The 20,923-nt window shown below is 37.3% G+C and overlaps 1 protein-coding gene across 2 annotated transcripts in view; it reads right to left on the bottom strand.

Annotated features, from left to right (window-relative positions):
* Positions 1–475: 475 nt before the first annotated feature.
* The window catches only part of SYT10 (synaptotagmin 10), a 44,416-nt gene continuing 23,968 nt past the window's right edge, over positions 476–20,923 (bottom strand). Inside the window, exons 4-8 of one of the 2 annotated variants that reach the window (XR_010362663.1) lie at positions 14,955–15,075; positions 14,453–14,624; positions 12,830–12,959; positions 11,578–11,740; positions 476–6,999 (exon numbers count right to left, since the gene is read on the bottom strand). Coding sequence is in view for 1 of the 2 variants with exons in the window: in XM_064420918.1 (XP_064276988.1) it covers positions 11,669–11,740; positions 12,830–12,959; positions 14,453–14,624; positions 14,955–15,075 (495 nt within the window). In the remaining variant the exon portion in view is untranslated. Of the gene's footprint in view, positions 11,741–12,829; positions 12,960–14,452; positions 14,625–14,954; positions 15,076–20,923 lie in introns of both variants that reach the window. The other variant, XM_064420918.1, reaches the window with a different exon arrangement.

The following is a 20,923-nucleotide window of genomic DNA, read 5'->3' as shown; positions in this document are numbered from 1 at the left end:
TTTAATGGTGGTAATCTTCTTGTCTGTTTGATCTGATTGTGCATCTAGAAACAAGGAAGGTGGAAATTAGGCTTGTGACTCTTTAGTGAGATTGTTCAATATTCTTAAATACTTTAAAAATATTAAATTGAATAGTTAATCCATTATTTAAAACATGGTCTAATGACGTTGAAGATTACAGTAAACAATATCATAGCAGAAAATGGAAGAAAATGTGGAAAGAATTACACAAACTAATAATGGAGCCGCTTGATTTAATTGTTTTCACTCAAGGGCATTCTCTCTTGAACCTTGCAAATCTGGTGGCAAAAGTAGCCTTTGCTTCTTCAAGGTGTAGAATTTTAGAGTAACAGATTCATGAAAAGAAAAGACCTTGGATACATACAGGGCTGCTCAGCTTGGGGGCATTGTAATCCACAGATCTTTATAGACATTTGAAAAGTGTTCTTTTGTAAGAATGATAGAAAAAAGTGAATAATTTTAATCACTTTATTTCTTGTTCAAAATACATATGAAACAATTAGAATAAAATTATTTCAAATGAACTCTTTGATTTTTCTTGTTTTTTTAAATATAAAATTATCACAAACTGTACACTTCATAACATTTTTGAGGTTTCATTGTTACATATTTTTTTTCAGAACTGACAAATAGATTCACACTTTCTAGAGAATACATTGTAAAAATACTGAAATGTGTTACAGCTCTCAAAGGCTAGTGCAAAAAACCCATTTACTATCAGTAGTACAATTTATGTTGTCAAGTTTCACAAATGGCCATTTAGCGCATACAAAAAGCCAGTAACACAAGTTCAAAAAGTTTTGTTTTCTTGTCTCTATAACGCAGAAGCCAAGGATATTGACTTGAACAATGTCTAGGTATCAAATCACAGACTTCATTTAAAAAGTCACATCATGAACACTGAATAAAGGGTACTAAAACAGTCAGGTATTTAATAATAGACCTTGGTCAGCCAACACCACATAGCAAGAAGAGACAAAATCTTAGAACTCTGCAGTTCTTTGTAAGCTACATAGACTTGGCAACATTTCTGATCTAATAATAAAGATTATTTTAAAGGTAGGAGTTCTGTTAGAGTTTGGGCCATTTAGGGCCTAATCCTGAGCCCTCACTGTCACAGCAAATCCTGACAGACATTGTGTTGGGTGCTTTCGTTTAAGAGATCAGATATTAAGTGTTTAAATACTAAGTGGGGTTTTTTAGCTGTCAATACTTCCTGTGGCCAGGAACTCCATTTTAACTTCCTACCTTTTGAAGCACACACTCTGGAGAATGCCTTCCCCACAAACAAGCATCTAGCAGGAAAACAGGATGCTCTGTGCTGAAGCAAAGATGTGGCTGATTTCTGTTCCCTCCCCCTGCTTCAGTTCTCACAAGGAGTGCACTGAAGTCAGCTCGAATGCAGCATGGACTACAAGCTCATGGAAAGGAAGGAGAAGCTTTTTGGGACTCCCCTCGTGGTTGGAGGAGCGCCTGGATGGTTCAGAGGAGCTGGTGCTGCAGTCCTGCTGCCCGAGGTGGTGGGTGCTGGGCAGAGCAGGGCAAGGAGGAGATGCCATCCGGCTTTGCCTGCTCCCATCCCAGCCAGCAGGGCTGTACTGCCATGGAGGGAGCTGAGGTTAACAGGTCAGAGTTAACACACTATTCCACATGGTTTTCTGAACAAGCACCCTCGTGATCTCCCCCAGAAAGTGGAGAAAGCACAAGTCAGAAGTGCCTCTCCAAATCAGGATGCCAGTTTGCCAACTTCTAGGATATAAAACGATCCATATCCCATACTTAGACATGTGCATTTAAGTCTAACATATCCTACAGAAACCTAAGTAGAGAAGCATAGAAAGAATTTAGGCCTACACGTGGAAGAAAAAGAAACAAGGACCAATACTAAGTATATATCTAGGCTTTTTCCTTCTACTGAGAAATAGTTTTCTAGTTATTTAACAAAATTAAACTTTGTTCAACATTTTTTCCATAGAAATATAGATTCAAAAGAAGTGCTTTATATCTGATGTGCAACAGGACTATCTAAAAATTCCATATCAAAGTTTTAGTCTATACACACACCCTCTGAGCTACAGAACAAAATGGCATTTTGTGGAAACCATTAAACCATTTTGTGGCGACCATTAAAAAGGAAAAATCTGTAAAAACACATCACCTCCATGTCTGACTACATACACCAGACATTTTTATTTATGAAGTCAGGCAGCTGAGGCTCATCTTTCCTACCAGTATTAGTAAAATCAGCAATTGCAATAGTAGCTCATACCAAAGAGATGCGCTGAAGATTTCTAATAGAGTCTGAGCTGTCAGAAAGTGACAAAAATCCATGGTGGATGTAAGGGAAATAATTCTGTTTGCCTTGAGACTGGGCTCATTTCCTAAGATGCTATGACACATCCTCACATGTAACCTGATGCAGGGGGCACTGAAATCAACAGCAATGGTCCTGCTGGATTTCAGTGCTGGGCTGGCCAAGTTCAGAGTGCTTTCAGAGGAAATGACATATTAAAAAGGCCTACAGAATGACTTTGCTGGATACATTTAATGGTATATTGTCATGATATTAGGAAAATATTTTTGTTTTAATCAATACAAGAACTATTGGCCCATAAAGTAGCAAGTGATTAGCCCAAAAGCTCCTTTTGAAAGCATGCTAGAATTCTTGTATATTTGGAATAGGGTGATAACTAGATTTTTTAGGAATGCAAATATAAATGCATATATAAATTAATGTGTGTTGTTAATACTTACACCTTAAGAGGCTGAATTGAGTAATTTTTATTGTGCTGTATTATTCCAATAACTATTAAAACTACATTAGATTTTTTTACCGTTTTATTTTTTTCTTGAGATAGCCCAAAAAGGGAGGTGGAATACTCTAATTCTAGTCAGAAAAAGTTACATATAAAGGAAAATGCCTTTTTGCCAGCATCTTTATATTTTGCTGCCACAGATATTTTTTGCTGAAAGGCTTTTTTTATTTTTTTTTTTTTTTTGCATCAGTATTATTTTCAGTGCATGAGTAGATTGGTACTTTTATACCATTTTTTGCCCTGCTAGAGATTAAATTAGAATGTTCTGTCTTGAGAAAAAAGTCAATTTTTAACAACAGTACATTGAAAAAAAAAAGGAAAGAAAAATTTAAAAGCTATGTTGGCATAATTTGAATGAAATCTCTTTTCTCAGCACAGATTACTCATCAAGCCCTCTTTGGGTAGAACTGGTCTTTGACTTCATAGACTGCCCTGTGCCTGGAGGGCAGGCAGAATAAGAGCCAGGATTTGAGGGGTTAATCCTCAGAATTTCTCTGAAACCTGGCTATGACCTACAATTGTTTGTCTGCTACTGGCAAGTAGCTAAAGTGCAATAGTGCCAGGCTCCCTTTTAGAGGAACACAGAAAAGGTCCAGCTGTGCAGATTTCGGCTGCTGGCTAAGATAAAGCTATACTTTCTCATTAGTGACTCTGATTCCATAGCCCAAAGTTGCCTTTGTAGATTAAGAACTGAAAAGGTTGTAGGTTTAAATAAATTAATCAGGTTCTTGTGCTATAAGGATAATTAAGATAATTAAACACTTATAATACATGAGGCTTGAAAGGAATAGATGTAGGAGTGTGATATGCTCTTTGGAGAGTCCCTAAAATCTCCTTTTTCATTTTCTGCAGTAGCCAAATCTCCATTTACATGAAGAAGAAAGACACACCCATCTACACATACCCATTTGACAAAAATAATTACAGCTGGCAATTCTCTGTCTTGTTCAGCTATGCAGTCATTTCCCTCATAACTATTATTACACAATTAAGCCTCAGAAAACCGTGGTGAGGGAAGTAATGGTCCTCTGTTGATCACTCAGATTTTTAATAAGAGGCAGCCACTCCCAGGGTGAAGCATTCACAGTACACCCGCTACTATGTGACAAAGGAATAAGAATTCATTTTTCTGCTGAACCTCCATGAATTGGAAGAACAGGAGGAGATGGAATTTGGCTGAAACCTCAGTTCCAGGACTCTATTCATACACAAAGACCTGTGGGATATTAGGGGAGAAATACACTGTAATTTTGACTTCATATTTTTTGAGTCATCAGAGAATTAGCACCTGCAGCAGCCCAATGACTTGTTCACCGTTTCGTGGTATTAGCTGAGGCTTAACTTGAGAACAAAACCAGTACCTTGTGTACCACAGCAGCATTTCCAGAGCTGTTTCCTATTGGTTATTCAAGCACTCTTTGTCAGGACCTTTGATAAGGTGAAGAGGCGACATTATTTAAAAATCTTCTTTTCACCTGTTGGAGATCTTCCAACCTATGTCAGGTGCAAATAAATAGGAGGCCATTACAGCATCCAGAGAGGAATGTGTCTGAGCACATGTGGGAAATATCCTTTTTTTACCTCAATTGTCCTGCAATAAAAAGGCCAGGGAAATAGGACATGTCATGAGCAACTACCAGTGCTCTTTGCACTGTGAACCCTCTGAGAGCAAGATCTGTGGGGCAGAAGGTTGTTTGTATTTTAAGAACAGACTCAGGTTCTGAAATTGGCTGCAACTACCCTCACGAGCTTGCAAATGGCCATACAAAGGCAGGGGAATCATGTCAAAAATCCCTTTCTATTTGGAATATTTGTTACACATATATTTTTCTCTATTGAAAAGACTATTCAACCCCTTTTTATATTTTCCACTTTGCCTTTTAACAGGTTTTTTGCTTTTTGGGATTTTTGTTTGTTTGCTTGTTTGTCTGTTTGCTTTTTTAATTTTCCAGAGGGTTCTCTTCATACTCTATAGGCTTTTCCCCTCCTCTCTTGTCTCCTGCTATGGATCAGATGTCATAAGAGATTTTAAATATCTTGTTCAGTCCTCTTCCCTTCTGATCCTATTATCAGTCTCAACTCATAGCACATTGAAAAAAGAAACTTGACCTTTTTTCTCTCTCCTCTTTCAGACTACTTTTATGGAAATGTATCTGCTTCACAAAAACATCCAATAGTCTACAATTTCTCCTGAAATTAACCTAGAAAGTGTCCCAAAAACCCCACATTCCTTTTTTTCAGTGCTAATCTTAAGTGCCTAAAATTCCTGTCTGTGATGTTGATGAATATTTGTTTTAACATTTCTGATGCTTGAAATCACACAGGGCCAGGCAACTAGGAATTCTATACCTGCAGGAAAATACTGCTTTACAATCAGAAACACATCATTCCTTTCTAAACTAAGAGGCCCCAGCATATTACATCTTAAATCTACACCATTATTCTACACAGGAAAGCAATTTTAAGCATGTTCTAGGGCTTTATTTATTGTACAGAAAGTTTTTACTCCTTGCTTTTGTTTGAATTTTATTTTATTTTCCTCATGGATGGATGCATGGATAGATTTAGTTTACTTCAGAGTCTTGAATTTATAAGGTATGAAAATATCCCAAACTGTTTAAAAGCAATCTCTCAAAGACACTTATATGCTTGTATTTTGAAAGAGAGGAAAATGGTATAAAAGGTAGGTTGCTGCCATGAAACCATGTTTCTGGCACTATTTTCTAATCAATGACTTCGTGAACCCTGAAGCTGTGATGCAATAACTGTGCCCTCATCTGTTCCTTGGTCTGTTTTCAGTTCTTTTTTTGTGTCAGGCTTCCCAACTTCACCTCTCCAGGGCAGAGGTAGGATTTCACAATTCTTTAATTTTTGCTGGGCTTTGGGACACTGTGTCTGTCTTAACTGTGCCAATACAGACAGTCTGAATGGATGTGCAACTTTTCTTTTAGAGAGTCTGTGAATACTCCACTTCATTAAAAATAGAATGGTATTTAAATATTTAATCTTAAATATGCAAACTTAAATATTTTAAATAAATGGAATTGAAAATAACAGTCTATATGCATATTTGTCCTGTCTCAAGCTTTCCCACCCCCGCATGAGAGAGCAACCAAGGCTATTTTCTCTACAGTATTAGTTTGCATCCCCAGCCTGCTCAGACATAAAATTTTTCTGCTCTGAATCGGATCTCTTGATCTTTCCTGTGCCTTTTTCTTTATGCCTGCTTGGGATTTCTCCATTTTAGATGAGATGCATTTTTCAGGCTGGCTATAGCATCAGCAGACTCTCCCAGGCCACCAAGATGGACATTAACATTTTATACAACTCATTTGCTCCTGAGAGACACTCCCCTGTCAAACATTTTCTGCCTGTTTTTCCCTAAAGTAGATTTATTGAACTCACCTGGTTCAGGACCAATAGTCAACTCAACATATTGTATTCATAAATTATTACAGAGCAGTGCCACTTTCATCACAGAAGCTCTGTGACTCCCTGCAGATTCAGCTTCCAGAACATGATGCCTTGATTTATTTTTCAGAGTCATCATTCCTTTTCCACAGGAGGGAGCTTTGGTGTTCTGGCAATCTTTTTAACCTGTATTTATATGTATTGGTTATATTTTGACAATGTTGGTACTGAGGATCTTCAAAAGCATCGACATGGCTCAGCACACAGCTTAGCCACAGAGTGCTGTAAGAAATGTCCTCCCTTGGATCAGCAAGGCACAAACACTTGTCTTTAATACCCACAAAGTGACTAGTCCCCATGATGGCACAGAGCCAAATTTGTTTTTCCTGTTCTGCAAATTTAACATGCTTTGTGCCCTTCCAGGCGACTGAGCCCCATGGAACACAAGAATCACAGTCTACACTTGGGTGGAAAAAATTTCACCTGGCAATAGCAGAGGCATTCTCCTCCCTGAGCCTGTAAAGAGGTTTCCCAGCAACAGCAACATTGTAGAGGTGCTATCAGATAAAACATCAAATCACAGCCCTGAGCACCTGCTATCATCAAGCATCCCTTAGCACTCAGCACAAGATTGAAGGTGTTAGTTCAATTTTTCCTGACCAGATTGCCCTGTGAAATTCAAATCCCACCTGCAGCTTCACCACTTTCTCTTAGATTTCTGGTTCCTGGTTTCCTTCATGCTGTTAAAAACCTACCATTTTCCAGGGTTAAGGAAAAGTGCCTTGTGCAGGAGATATTTATTCATCTAGATAAGTAAACAAAAGACACTTTTAGAAGTTAAGGTATTATTTGCCTTGGAAAAGACAAATGGTTGTGATCAGCACCTCAGTAAACTCCTATGCTTAATGCTGATGCTTCTTCAGGAATGTGGTTCTTTTATCCTGTTTTACAGCAGAGAAAGAAAGGAGAAGTGGTAAAACTCCTGGAGTTATTATCAGTTTCAGGAGGAAGGTTTTAATTTCAGGGCATTTTCAGATGCATGGAACAGCTTTGTGTCTACTGTCACATTTATCTTCATATTTCTTAGCTCTGGGTCTGCTCTGTGCCATGATTTAGCTGTTTTCAGTGAGCTCAGTTTAGACTGGCAATACTCAGAACCTAAATGAAAGTGAATCTTGAGTTAAATTGAGTCTCTGCTGTGGTGTGAATGAGAGAGAAAATGTCCCATCAAAACCTGCATTAATAGTTCTTCTATATATGCTATATTTTATCCATATTTTGGATGGTCCAACAGATATTACATGAGCTTTGTCCAAAAGTCACCTCACTGTCTGATTAACATATACATCATGTTTTAGGAGCTACCAAATTTTCAAGCCTTTCATTTGTAGAAATAATGTCATATGAACTTGTCAGGTCAAGGAACTGTCACACAGTACAGGTTTGTCAAGTGTTTATCATGAACTGAAACATTTTTCTGATTAACTGTGAGTGTTCTGTTGTAACAGGAGTGCTAAATAATAGTGATTGTACATCCAGCAAGTGCAAGTACTTGTATGTGCAAACCTAGGTTTTTGCATGCTCAAAAAAGGTGATTTTCAAATTTGGCAGGCACATTTATGGATTTCTAAAAAATGTTACATTTCCAGCAGAAGAAGAACTCTATTACTGAGTTCTGAAATACCCTTCTTTTGAATGTTTGCTCACTCAAAAATACAGACAAACTGTTTCAGATGTAAAAAGCCTGTTAAATTAATGGAGTACAATATAAAGTTAGTACATATAAAAATTTATAAAAAAGAGATAGCAAAATAATCTTGTAACTAGACTATCATGTATATGTTGTACGTCATGATGTTAGAAATTTTTAAAGGAATTACATTGAATCCAATTAAAAAGCTGAGAAAGAGGAGAAAAGGATGAATCAAATGAGTCTTTTAACTAAAGTTTTTCTTAATATTGCTACAAAAATGCACCCACAGAAATAAATTAGGTAAATGCTTTTTCCCTTGAAAAAATCAACCCAATGAAAACATTTATTGGTAGCTCAACATTTTCTTCAAAAATATTGGAAGTAGTGGTGATTCTTTAAGAAAAATGTATAATTTTGTTAAACATAAGTAGTCCAAAGAATTGCATTTATTGAAGAAGAAATTTTGCAGGGGAAGTTGCTGGCCACTTTGACCAATATTCATATCCCTAAGACCAGCATAGACAAAAGATGGTGAGGAAAGAGCTGGTTACTTGCTGGGAGGGAGAGGGGAAGGGCCATGTCAGCAGGACTGTAAAATGTTGGGGTCCAAAGCTGAGGTCATGGAGTGCAGAACATGGTTTCAATCTTTGTGGACTTGTGCTCACCTGTGCAGTGTGAGAGTACAAAAAAACCCAAAAATCAGGCCATGCAAATACAATTCTTTTGTAAAGTAAAGAGCTTCAAGTAAAATAGCTTAGGCCTTTAGGAAAGGAAGATTTTCTAACTGTTGTAAAAGTACTACAATATATTTTAAACCAGCCTTTTGCCACATTTGTTTTTCCCAAATTAGGGTAATACATGAGATATGGGAGAAATGTGGATAAGCAGAAAAAAAAATCAGGATGGGAGCAGAGAACTTGTAACTGCTCCAAGTTTCCAAATTTAAATATTTAGAATTCCTTAATAAAGATATGCATTGAGCACATATTCCTTGACTTAAACTGTGCTAAGCTCTTCCTTGGTGCTTTTGTGATGTCACTGAGAGTAACTCGTGAACCAGGCTTTAAAGCCAATGGATGGGTTATGCTAAGTACATGTCCTATCTTTTGAGATGGCTAAGGAAACAATGAAGAAAAAAAATAAATCTTTTTCTCTAGTTCTATTAATCACTGCTAAGAGAATAAAGATAAATACTTAAGGGAACATTTTTGAAGCTAGATGTCCAGATGATTTCGCAGTCTGATTTCTTCTAGATGTAGAGCACCCATCAATCAGGTTTAGACACAGAAGTCATTCACTATTGTTATTAACAATACCAAAAATAACACAACAAAGGGGCACAAGCTGAGCCTTTGGTATTTAACAACAATTAAAATTTAAGAAAATGAATCTTGAAATACCTTGCTACCTATGATGAAACACACAGGATACTCAGAGAACAGTAAAATAGGTAAAAATACGTTGCTCATTGCTGAACACTAATGCTACATTTGATCGTGAATTTGTTCGCTTTTTGGATATTAGGTGCAAAAAAGTGCAAAGAATATTTAATTAACTATTGACTGTTACAGTACCACATTACAAAAAGTATTTTCTAGGCCACAAAGGCCACTGTTGATATAATTTATATTAAGATAAATGTATACATAAAATAGTTTTTCAATCTCCATATATATATATACACACATATATCTGTTTTGATATCAGCCTTGCAGAATCATGTTGAAAATTATCTAAGCCACAGAATTTTGTTAGGATAACAATGATGGGAGGGAAAAAACCTCACAGAGGAGAGTTTGTTCTCCTATTAAAAAAATTACTCATCCAGAGCAAAAGGAGGAATGAAATTCTGCAAGGCTGCTCTGCATTTATGGTGATGAAAATACAATCTTAAGCAGGGAGGATCAGTGTCAGCATTACCAATCCTCTCTGGGAGAAACCATTTCTGCCTAGAGACCATGAAGAGCAACCTGAAACAGGCATTCAGAAACTTGGGCTGGAGCCTTTTCTTTTTTCCCTTTTTTCTTTCTTTTATTTTCTTTCCCTCCCCTTATTTGTAAAGACTGTAAAGACTGACATTTATATTTATTTGTTTGCTTGCTGCATTCATAGGCACAGGAGGCAAGGTATAAAAGTGCCTCATTTTTTGAATTAGATACACCTGTAATGTTAAGACCAGCCTTGCTAGCTTTTCTGGAGCAGTTTAAGACACTTAAAGGTATTTTTGTCTGTCTTAGAGATCAGTCATGGTGGCGTGGAGGGACTGGATCTTCGGGTACATATTTTGTGTCAGCCAGGCTAAACCAACCCAAAATGGTTCTTTAGAAGTTTGCCAACACGACCTTTTCCCTTCATATCCAGATGAATTCTCAAAATTTCTTTCATTATCATAAATCAATCTTCTTTTGTTGTTTTTCTCCTGCATGACACTTCTGTAAAAATAGTGTTTTGGAAAACACTGTTTTCTTTAGATATATTGCAAAGATACAAAAAGTGCCTAACTTTTTCTAATTACAGTCCAGCTTTCAAAACCTCAGACCCAATCCTGCTGTCTGTGCTACACTCTTCACAGAAAGAAAGGAAAGAAAAAAGGAAAAAAGAAAGTAACTATCTGATTTATCTGATTGAGGTAAACTGCAGTGTTTGGAGAAAAATCCACAAAATAATAAGTAGTTCTCTTCTGCTTTTTAAAGTATCTGACTACAGCAAATAGATTTTTGCATTTGCTGTCACTGTGTATTCCAATAAATGAGTTTACTTGCTTGTAAAATAGTCACATTTCAATTTGTATCTCCATAGACTGACAGAAAACACATCTCAAATTCATATTTAGCATATGTGTCTAGAGGCATCCAGCCAGCAACCAGAAACCAAATTCCATGTGTGCTGTGCACTCAGTCAAAATAACTTCAAAGAAATCTAAGTCTGTCACATTAAATCAAGAATCACAGAAATGTTGTGGGTAACTGCAATATTTGGTCAATTTTGTGAAGAGATAAATCACGTTAAATCAATTCCTTTACGTCTGAGCATTCTCTCCTCTGCAGTTTGACTTGTGTTGAGATGCAGCTGTCATCATCAGTGCTGGAAGCTTATAACTGCATAGATCCAGTTCTCATACCTGTATCAGAAGGGCTTGACTAAAACCTATTGAAGTCAGTAGATCTGCCTCATTGGCTCTTAAATCAGCCCTTCCTCCCTGCCCAAGGAATGAACTGATTTTCCAGATACTCAAAACATGACAACAGTGTTTTGTTTTTTTTCATGCAACATTCAGTTTGAAGTGCTATCTTGCAAAGTCATAGAGGATTTAGTGCAATTTAGAAGGAATTTACTACATGAGCTGTATATGACTAATTGCTCTACCTCAAAAGAATTAGGTGTTAAAAGGCGCAGTAGTTTTGAATTACTTAAGGGATCTTTTTTTTTTCTGGTTTCTTTGCCTCTGAAAAGATAGAGGCCCCATCAAACCACTGCCCTGGATATATGCCAGAGATAAAACAGGTGAATGAATTTGCAGAAGGAAGGGTTATATTTGACTCAAGTCAACTTCATCCACACTTTAACAAATTATTATAAATTGTCGTATAAGACTTAGAATAGGAAAGATGTATTTTGATAAAAAAATATGGATACAGTTCATCTGCAGAATCCAAACCTTCTGTTGATGTAGATGTGAGCTGTGGGGGAGCTTTGGACACTGAGCATGATGGATCCATCCTGGCTCCTAGGGTGTAAGCGGTGGTTTGGGTGAGGAACAGGATCCCTGGCTATCAAAACTGGTTGCTCGGCCAGGTAGCTGCAAGAAAAGTGTTATTTTTACAAATGTCATCACATCTGGCTGTGCATCATGTTCATTTCAGAGGATGAGAGACTATCTCAAAAAGGATCACATCCAGACCCTTTCTAGTCTTTGGATCAAATTCTCTGGCATCAAAATCTCCAGCAAAACTAATAATGGAAAGAAAATTTCTGAAGTGACCTTCTAAAAATGCCTCTGACTCGTTTCACAGGAATGGGTTTATTTCACCAGCAGGGGTGGCACCTCTGTCTCCTAACTTACACAGACTAGACAGAACCATGCACCTCTAAAAGACACTTCTCTGCTGCCTTGACTCAGTTTTCTTTCCCCCACACTCTTCTTAGTGATTTACTGAAGCCTTGATGTTGTGCTTTTGCTACCTCTCACAGAACAGGTTGCGCAGCCATGTGCTACAGAGCGGGGGAATCACATGGCCTCAGGCAGCAAATCATTTTTCTACAGATTGCTTTTGTGATGGGCTAAACAGTGCCTCTGTGCCCCTGCTGCTTCCTAAGGCTTCAATATGTATCTTTCTGAGTCCAGAGCTGTGAGGATGCTGTGCACAGAACACCAACAATGTGTGGCCACAGTAGATCACAGAGGGAGTCCAAGCCCAGGGACTTGTAGATATAATCACCCCTACATTTGAAAAAGCTTCCAGTAAGCATCTGTTGAATAACTCTGGAGGGAGCTGCTGGTATGTTGCCACAATTTAGTCTAATTTGCAGGCCAGTTACAGATTAATGTTTTAGCAACAGCAGTTTATGCTAAAGATTTTTGAATAGGAAATGATTGCTTTTGAAATTTTTGCAAATGATCTCTTCTAAGTAGCTGTAAGCTCTTTATCAAAATCTCTGGAAATTTAAAACGTTTAAATGTAATCTTGCAATGCCATCAGAGCATCGTGGGAACTGTTGAAATGGCCCTTTTAAATTATACATAAACCCATGCAACTAGATTTAGGCTGTGCTAATGATCTTTTCCCTGCTCCATAGGTGCTGCACTGATTTTCATGATTCTCAGAAGCCCATAAATGTGAGGGGCAAACCCACCCAATATCAAGGAGAAAATTTTGCTACTTCTTACCTCTAGTAGTGGGTGCCAGTGAGTTATTGGTTTACGTGGGTAAGCCAACATTTCATTCCAATGATCTCTTCCAAGGCCTTCAGCATCAATTCCTGTCCGGCACACTCCAATGACCTCATTGTGCCCTACTCTAAGAATTGTAGAGTGAGAAAGAATTTATTTTTAATAAAAAATAGTTTTAATAACATCTGATATACAATTCTGTTTACTGGCTTAGTGTGGCACAGAACACATGATCAAAGTTTTCATAACATTTATTACAGATATTAGTTTTAATGGTAGTGCAGTAATATTACATTCTGTAATGGTAACATCAAAAACTCCTAGCCACTACCAGAGTGCTTCTAGCAGCTATAAAAATAGCAATGAAAACATAATCCTTGCCATTAAAAGGTTACAACTCAGAAGACACAAGGACAGAAAAGGATCATAATACACAAAGTTATCTGAAGGAAAACATGTTTGAATTTTGTGAGAGAGGAAGGTGGAAGAAAATGGTGGGGAATACATTTCCTACTGCAAATTCTTCAGACATAATTTCATAAACTATTTCTTAGCTCTAGCTGTTGTGATCTTCGGAAGTTCAGTCAAAAATGTGAATGGTAAGAGTAATAGTTGTAATAGTCTATACCTTAATACTTCGTGCTCCTCACAGTGCCATAAGCTGGTTGAGGAACACCAGAAAGTAATTTTCTGTATCTTGACTCTATGTACCTCATAATAATGCTTTCCAATTTCCCCTTAGCAAGTGCTGGGAAGGGAGGAGCTGAGGAGGACTGAAAGTGTGCAAGCTGCTGTGCTCCTTCCTTGCTAATGGCACCATGGTGCCACCCTCACGTCTGACTGAGAAAGTCTTCCTGGCAGAACTTGGAGAACAACCAGAAATCTGATGGCAAGGGAAAACAATCTGAAGGGTGATGTTACTAAATTGGACTTTCACTGTTTATTTGCCCTGCAATCTCAAGAGCTCATTACTAATAGCACTTGAATGAAGCAGACTTGGCTTGGGCAGGATTCTGTCAGGCACAGTCTTGATCAACCTGCAGTCCTGAGCCACTCTAGGGAAGAGTCTTTTCTTGTCAGTTCTCAGTGAGGCCATAGATAATTAGCCTAAAACTTGTTATCAGTGAGTGCTGAACTCAAAGGTTACATATTGAAGGTTACATATTGAAAGGTTATTTTACTGAATCAATTGAAGAAATGATTATGACTTAGTTCAATGACATAATTAGCATTTAATTCCTTTCTAGTAATTGAAATTTTCTTTAGTTTCAAATACCTGCTATTTAAATAGAAATTGGAGGTGTGAGGGACTTTTTAAAGCTAGAACACCTGCCTGATTTATAGTTTTTGCATAGTCCAGCCCCCAGAAATGGACAGGAATGTATGTCAAGCCTAGTGGTGTGGAAGAAAATTGAGCCATATTGTTTCCTCATCTCAGTCATTTATGACACAGATAAAATGCCATGTGCTTGAAAAGGGGTGGAAGCTTTAAACTGCTTCATGAGAAGACCCCAAGGCTTTATCTTTTCTGATGCTGAAGCTACTTGTAAGCTCAAGGCAGAAAGCAGTCGCTTGCAGTGATCAGGAATTGTCTCTGGTCAGAAAGTGAACTGTGCTTACCTGTCATAATCCATCACTGCAATGGAGAGGCTGACCTGGTCCACGTTCTCTGGAGGGATATCAAAGATGATGGCCTCATTATAAACAGGATTCAGAGTGTTCTTCTTTGTGGTTGTTTTCCGCTTTTTCAGCCTCCGTCCCTCGCACATCAGCGACACTTTGACGTATGGATCTGAGTAACAGACAATCAGTTCATGCATTAGGACTCAAAGCCATTCAAATGGTAGCATAAGAACAATATTTGTAGTAGGAATGTTGTATTGCTAAGGTAAAAGGTTGCAAAGATTTGAGTGATCCTGGAAAACACTGCTTTCATCATGCTGTAAATGCAAAGGAAAGGTACAGCCATTCCGAACAGACACACTGGCAGCCAGTCCAGCTAAACAGAGTCTATATTCATTCTCTGATGCTTCCACCCCACAGCCATGTTAGACACACAAAACCCAAGGAGATCATCCCCTTCCTGAATAGACTCTGCCTTTTTTAAAAGAAGTAGATTCACCTGATGCACCAGTTATATCCATTGCTTTGAGATTCCGACATTTGATGACTGTCAAAGTCATTCTCCCAGCAGTAGGCAAATAACAAAGGGAAAACATGATCTCACCCAAATCTATGCTTTCCTGAAAAAGAATAGCAATTATTAGAAACCTGATCATGCTACCCAAATTTAGTTCAGATCATGCAAAACTTATATTTTTTTAACATGGAGAGAGGCTTCTTTTGCAGCCTCAGATGCTTCTGAAGAAGTCACAGGCAATTTTCAATTTCCAAAAATTATTTCTAAAGTACAGGAGGAGTAACAACAAACAATAATTTAGGGACAAGATCTTCAATTACTAAACTGAGAAATTAAAACAAAATCAGAGACAAAATTTTCTGGATTCCTGATATTTTTGTGTTGAATTCACACAAATGGAAAGGTGAAATTGAAAGTAGAATGTCAAGTTCTGCTCTTGAAAACACTCATAGTCTATCAACCCAAATAGAAAGTAATCTGATGGAATATTTAGATCATGCACATTTACATGCCCTTTAGACACTGCAAGTTATGTAGGAGAGTGCACAGGTATGTGTATAAAAAGCTAGTCCTGTAAAAGTGCTTCAAAAAGAAGAACATGCTCATAAAAGTTGTTCTCTTTACTGCCCTTAATGTGTTTTAAGAGGTTGTTCTGTTTCAGAAGAAAAGCAAAGTAAAGCAGTAGCACCTACAGCTTTTCTGGCTCAACAGCAACTTTTTGGAGGCTAGTATACTCAGAAGGATGGATAGCTTCCATATGAATTTTAATAATCCTCACAAAGAGACAGGTTCTATATCGAGACCATGTGCTAAGCACTCTTGAAATAAGATGTTGCCATACAGTTTAGATGCTACAATACTTGAGGTATGTAACCTAAGGGTTCTTATTTTTTCCTTTTCTCAGTTATACTATTATACTAGCACTGCAAAAGTTTAGGTTTTGAGATGTTTGTTATATTCTAAATTTTTCTGTTATATTCTAAATTGTTCCTGTTCTAAATTTTAAATACTCCTTCGCTACCTCCCCACCCCGCCACCACCCATCCCCCTGTAAAAAAAAATAAAATTGCATATTAAGAACTTAGGATATCAGTTTGTAAGGAAGCCAGTCTGTAAGGCAGTGACTCTCAAGCATGCTCATGTGATCACAAAGGACTTTTTTTTTTGACTGATACTAAAAAGCTTATTTTTAACATCTCAGCTTCAGTATTTTATCTGTCTAACCTACAGTTACCCTGAGAGCACAAATTTGTTTGAGAGCTGCTGGATTTACTGTACAGCTGTTCTAGCATCAGAAGGCAAATATAATATATTTTTAAATGAAACATATTAAAATAATGATTGCTGTGTAGATGAAAAATATATTGTTTACTTTTATAAGACAAGACTGGCCTTTTGTTCACATTCTTCAGTTGCTGTGAACAGTCTTATTGACTTCCTTCAGGCTAATACTCCGCCTAAATTGAAACAAGTATTTCACATCTTTCTTGAGTAAAGATGAACTTAATCACATGCTTCAGGGGGTGAGGTTTTTTGTATTTTGTTTTGTTATTGTTTTCTTCCCCCTGCATTGCAGACTAGATTGAAGAATATAGTTTTGGAATAGCTTTAAAGTCTCTGTTGCAGTGGTAATAAAATATTTACTTTTTTTTCAGGTTGGTCAATTCGCAAGTTCATTTTTCTGGGATTTTGTTTTGACAGTTACTAGTTTAATAAGCATGTGAACATGCACTGTGGGCAAATTTCATGCTTGTCAGAATTTCAGATTTCTCAGAATTTCAAAATGATTGAGCTCATTCAGTTCACACAGGACAAGTACAGCTATTTGACCTCTCCCTTTCTTTGCCACAAAGAGTGCAGAATTTTGTGCCAGAGATAAAATTACCAAACCAAATTTTCTATTTCAGAAAACAAATAAAACTTGAACAACTGAATGATATTTTTTTCCACTCATTTGTTACAGTGGCAAGTGATTTATGTTTTACAGTTCTGATATATCTGAACACTGTTTCAAGCAGAGCTTCTCCTGCTGGCATTACTCTCTCAGTTTAGAGTCTGATGGTTGTTTCTCATATCCATATATCAAACAGATCTCACTCTTTATCTTGAAAAGAAAATAGAGCTCCTTGAGATTCAGTGCTTCAAAGTTACCTAAGGTCTGTGTAGAGAAAGGTGATGAAGATGGGATGGATCACAAAACACCATTGGTAGCTCATAAAAAGATCTAATTTTTTCTTCTTCAGAGAAATGGCTTGTGTAGGTGAATAGAGAAAATATAATTTTTGAAGATGGGAGTATGAACCTGAGTGTTCTATCATGTATTTTTGAAGAGGAGTTGGGTAGGCACTCAAAGGTTTGTATAAGCTCAGTTGATAAAGCAGAATACAGACTATATAATAATATTTTAAAATACTTTAAAAGAAACATTGCTAAAAAATCTTGCCAAACTCACTCTGTTGTTACTCTACATTTTTGAGGGGCAGAGAAAAGCAGTTTCTGCTCTGAGGGTCTGCCAAGACTGGTGATCTTTCTTTGTATAGGAGTGTGACTGGGTGAAGTTCTAAATATTCTTTGGAAGAATTAAGATTAAAATTATACCTATATATTATAGTATAAGGAAGTGGGTATTGCAAAAAAAAAAAGTCTGAGATATGTCCATTTTCACACACAGATTTTTATTGTTAATTTGAGCACTAGAGATTCATAAATTTGGAGCTGAAAACACAGATTTAGACCTAGATTATAAACATAGTAACTCTTTGTTTCATTATTTTTTTTTAAACTTCTCATGAGTGTCTTGGTTAATCACATTGATTATCATGAGTAATATTTGTAAATTCCCTGGATCCTTAAACATTATTAATTTTAGTTGAGATTTAAATATAGCATTCAATTTAATTTAGAATCTCAGTGCTATCGAAAATTCATGTGTTTTTTCACTTTGTAATTCACTAGATAATTAAATTGACACAAGTAGTCTGACAGGAGCCTTCAGTACAAGCAAAACTAAAAAACCAAGGCACGGACTGCCCCTAACATCACACCTCCATCACAGTGTGCCTCAAACAAAACACAACTCACAAGACACAATCCAGTGGTTGTGATTTGTCCATACTTTTAAATAATCCTCAGATTGCCTTACCTATATCACACATTTTATGAAAATTGCACATGACTTAGATAACTCTCATGACACTTCATCTCTTTCATCGACCTATTTTGATTTTTTCTTTTTCTTCTTGAACTAAATTTGGGTTTCAATTAACAGCTAGCTTTATGGATTCTTGTAATGGTTGCCTCCCACTGGTTTCCAATAACAGATACAGAAAAACCAGCATTGAGCACAGCTGCACTTATGCAAATGGAGGCTTTTGTTGGCACCTCATATCTCTCCTTCACTTATTTCCCTTCTGTATCCACCAGCCACCACACAGCACTAAGGACCTGAAACAGTGGCCAGCACTCCACCAGCTTCAGCTACTTTCATAGCTACCCTTTTACCTCTACCCCATCCATTTTCTGGTATGGTGGCTCTGGAACAAAATAAAACAAAGAAAAAAATGGTCTCACATGCACATTATTCTGATGAACTTTGTGGGTTTTGAGCTACAGAATGCAGATTTTTAAAATTAGCATAATTCTCATCCCACATTAGTAACCACATGGATGAATGTGCTAATAATATTTTTCCATTACTTCCATTAGGATGGATCCATTAGGATCTGTCCACATTCTCTGCTTTGTGGGCTCCTGGGAAATTAGTCCAGGAGTTGGCACAGTCAGAAATAAAAAAAACTCTTATTCTATTCTATTTGCTATCATACCCAATGGACACCAGTGCTCTCATTTCCACATATATGCCTGTAAAAATTGCAGCATTTCTACAGAGGCTGTGCTCCTCACAATATGGATAAAAGGGAAGGGATATGAAGAGAAGTTTGGAGAACTTGTAGGGGAGCATCAATTAAACTGAGTGAGGTTTTTGAACTGCTGCTGCTGGGAAAAGATTTGCTGACACTTACTCCAATTAATTTTCTCAGTAGTTTCCACAAAATTCAATAAAAGAGACAACTTTTAACTAGGAACCTCCACAAGTTCAGTGGGGAAGGTGGCTAGAGATCCTTCCATGTTCAGGGTGGCTCTACTCAGGTATCAAACCCCATAACTCTGGAACTGAACAGGGAAACTGTTTATTGCCATTCTGACAGTCTAATAACTTTCATAGTGTCCCTCCCCTGTGCCAACATCTTAACTGATTTCCTATGATAGCAGGGGTGAAAAGCTTATAGGGACCTGATATATGAAAAAAAGGTGTTATTACTGAGTCACAAGTGAACTTTAGACCATTTTTTCACTGATGTTTGTTTCCTCTTGTTTTCCACTAGTTTTTCAAGTTTTGAAATTCAAACAAAATCTTAAAACAGCAAGCTGCACTGTATTCTTACAATGAACTATGTAAATGCTACGGGAACTGGAAAATTTACATTATTTTTTTGTTACTAGTCTGTCATTAATTTCCATGGTTAAAAAAACAAGTATCTGCATAATTAATAGTGCAGTAGAAATTAGATTCCCTTAAAAAATTACTTGTTGATTCTTTATTTACCATTTATATTATCATAATCCACAGCAACAGCTTCAGTTCTTAATCTCAATTTTAATATGTGGAACTACTTTCCCATTAATTGTAATTGGAATGGTGTTTTAAAGACTGCATGTAAGAGTAGCACGACAAAAATACTAACAGCAGCATGAATTCCATTTGTACTTGATTTCTAACCAAATTAATTGCAAATTTAATTCTCAGTTTTCTTGGTATATTTTGAGCAAGCCACCGTAATAAATAATAATAGTAATTTTTTAGCTACCTAACAATGTATTCAAGCATTTGCTTTTCTAGACTTTAGCTGTTTCCTTTAGTAACACTGAAAACTGTTCTCCTATATAGTATGTAAATTTAAAGAAAAATGCGTTGGCAGAGTTAGACCTTTGGATTACTCAAATATTGCAGGAAGATAATACCCCCATAGCACAGATTTCTCTTTCTCTGTTTAGAAACAAATTATATATATTTCTGCTTTCCAATAAAAACTACTGACATTAAGCTTCCAGAATCATGGATAAAATATAACAATGAATGTTTGGAGGTGGATGGAAGGAGAAAGAAGGTCTGCCCCCTGAGAAAATTAGCTAAGAATGTATTAAGGTATTCCTGGTTTTGAGGCATATAGCAAGAGTTCAAAGGGTGATAGTAAAGAATAGAAGAGAAATCTACCAGTCTGTTTTCTCATTTATGCATTTAGAATCCAATGGTACTCTTGCTATCACAGAAATTATTGGAAATTCTGTGAGGCTCAGGCTGGAGAGCTAATTCTACCACCCCTCGAGGGGAATTTCCTTTGGAAACCTTGTCCTCACCGCTAATATTTATTTTCGTCTTCTGTTATTCTTTGCATATCAAACCCAGTTCTTTCCTTCCTCTCAGCACCAGCTCCTGATTGAGCTGTTGCCCTGGGAAATGAATCAATTAAGTTTGTGTTTGTTCTTGCCTCTGTGGAAGACAGTATGGAAGCAGTGGGGCCTGTTGCTCCATAATGACTGTGTCGTCTGCTTGTGGAGGGCTTGTCTGAGCCCGTCACCCTGGTTCTTCTGGGTAAGCTCTGCTGCTGGTTGCAGCCCTGATGGCAGAGGGAGGACTCCCTGAGGCTGCAGAATGCCCTGGAAGCCTCCTGGGTGCTCCTTGTGCTGCTCCCTCTGTGCAGAACCATCTGTCCTGTGCACCGGGGGGTTGTTACACCTTGCCAGGCAGCGAGGAAGCCCATTCCTGCCTCAGAACAGCTGAGAGCAGAGGTGCTTCTGTGAACTAAATGTGACAGGAGAATGAACCAAACTGTATGTGCCCCCCCATAGAAAGATGCTTTTCTGGAGCTGCAGTGCAATGTCTGCAAAGA

This window comes from Passer domesticus, chromosome 5 (assembly GCF_036417665.1).
Source record: "Passer domesticus isolate bPasDom1 chromosome 5, bPasDom1.hap1, whole genome shotgun sequence".
NCBI lineage: Eukaryota > Metazoa > Chordata > Aves > Passeriformes > Passeridae > Passer > Passer domesticus.
Note: the sequence above shows the minus strand (reverse complement) of the source record. Positions and strands in the feature narration are given on the sequence as shown.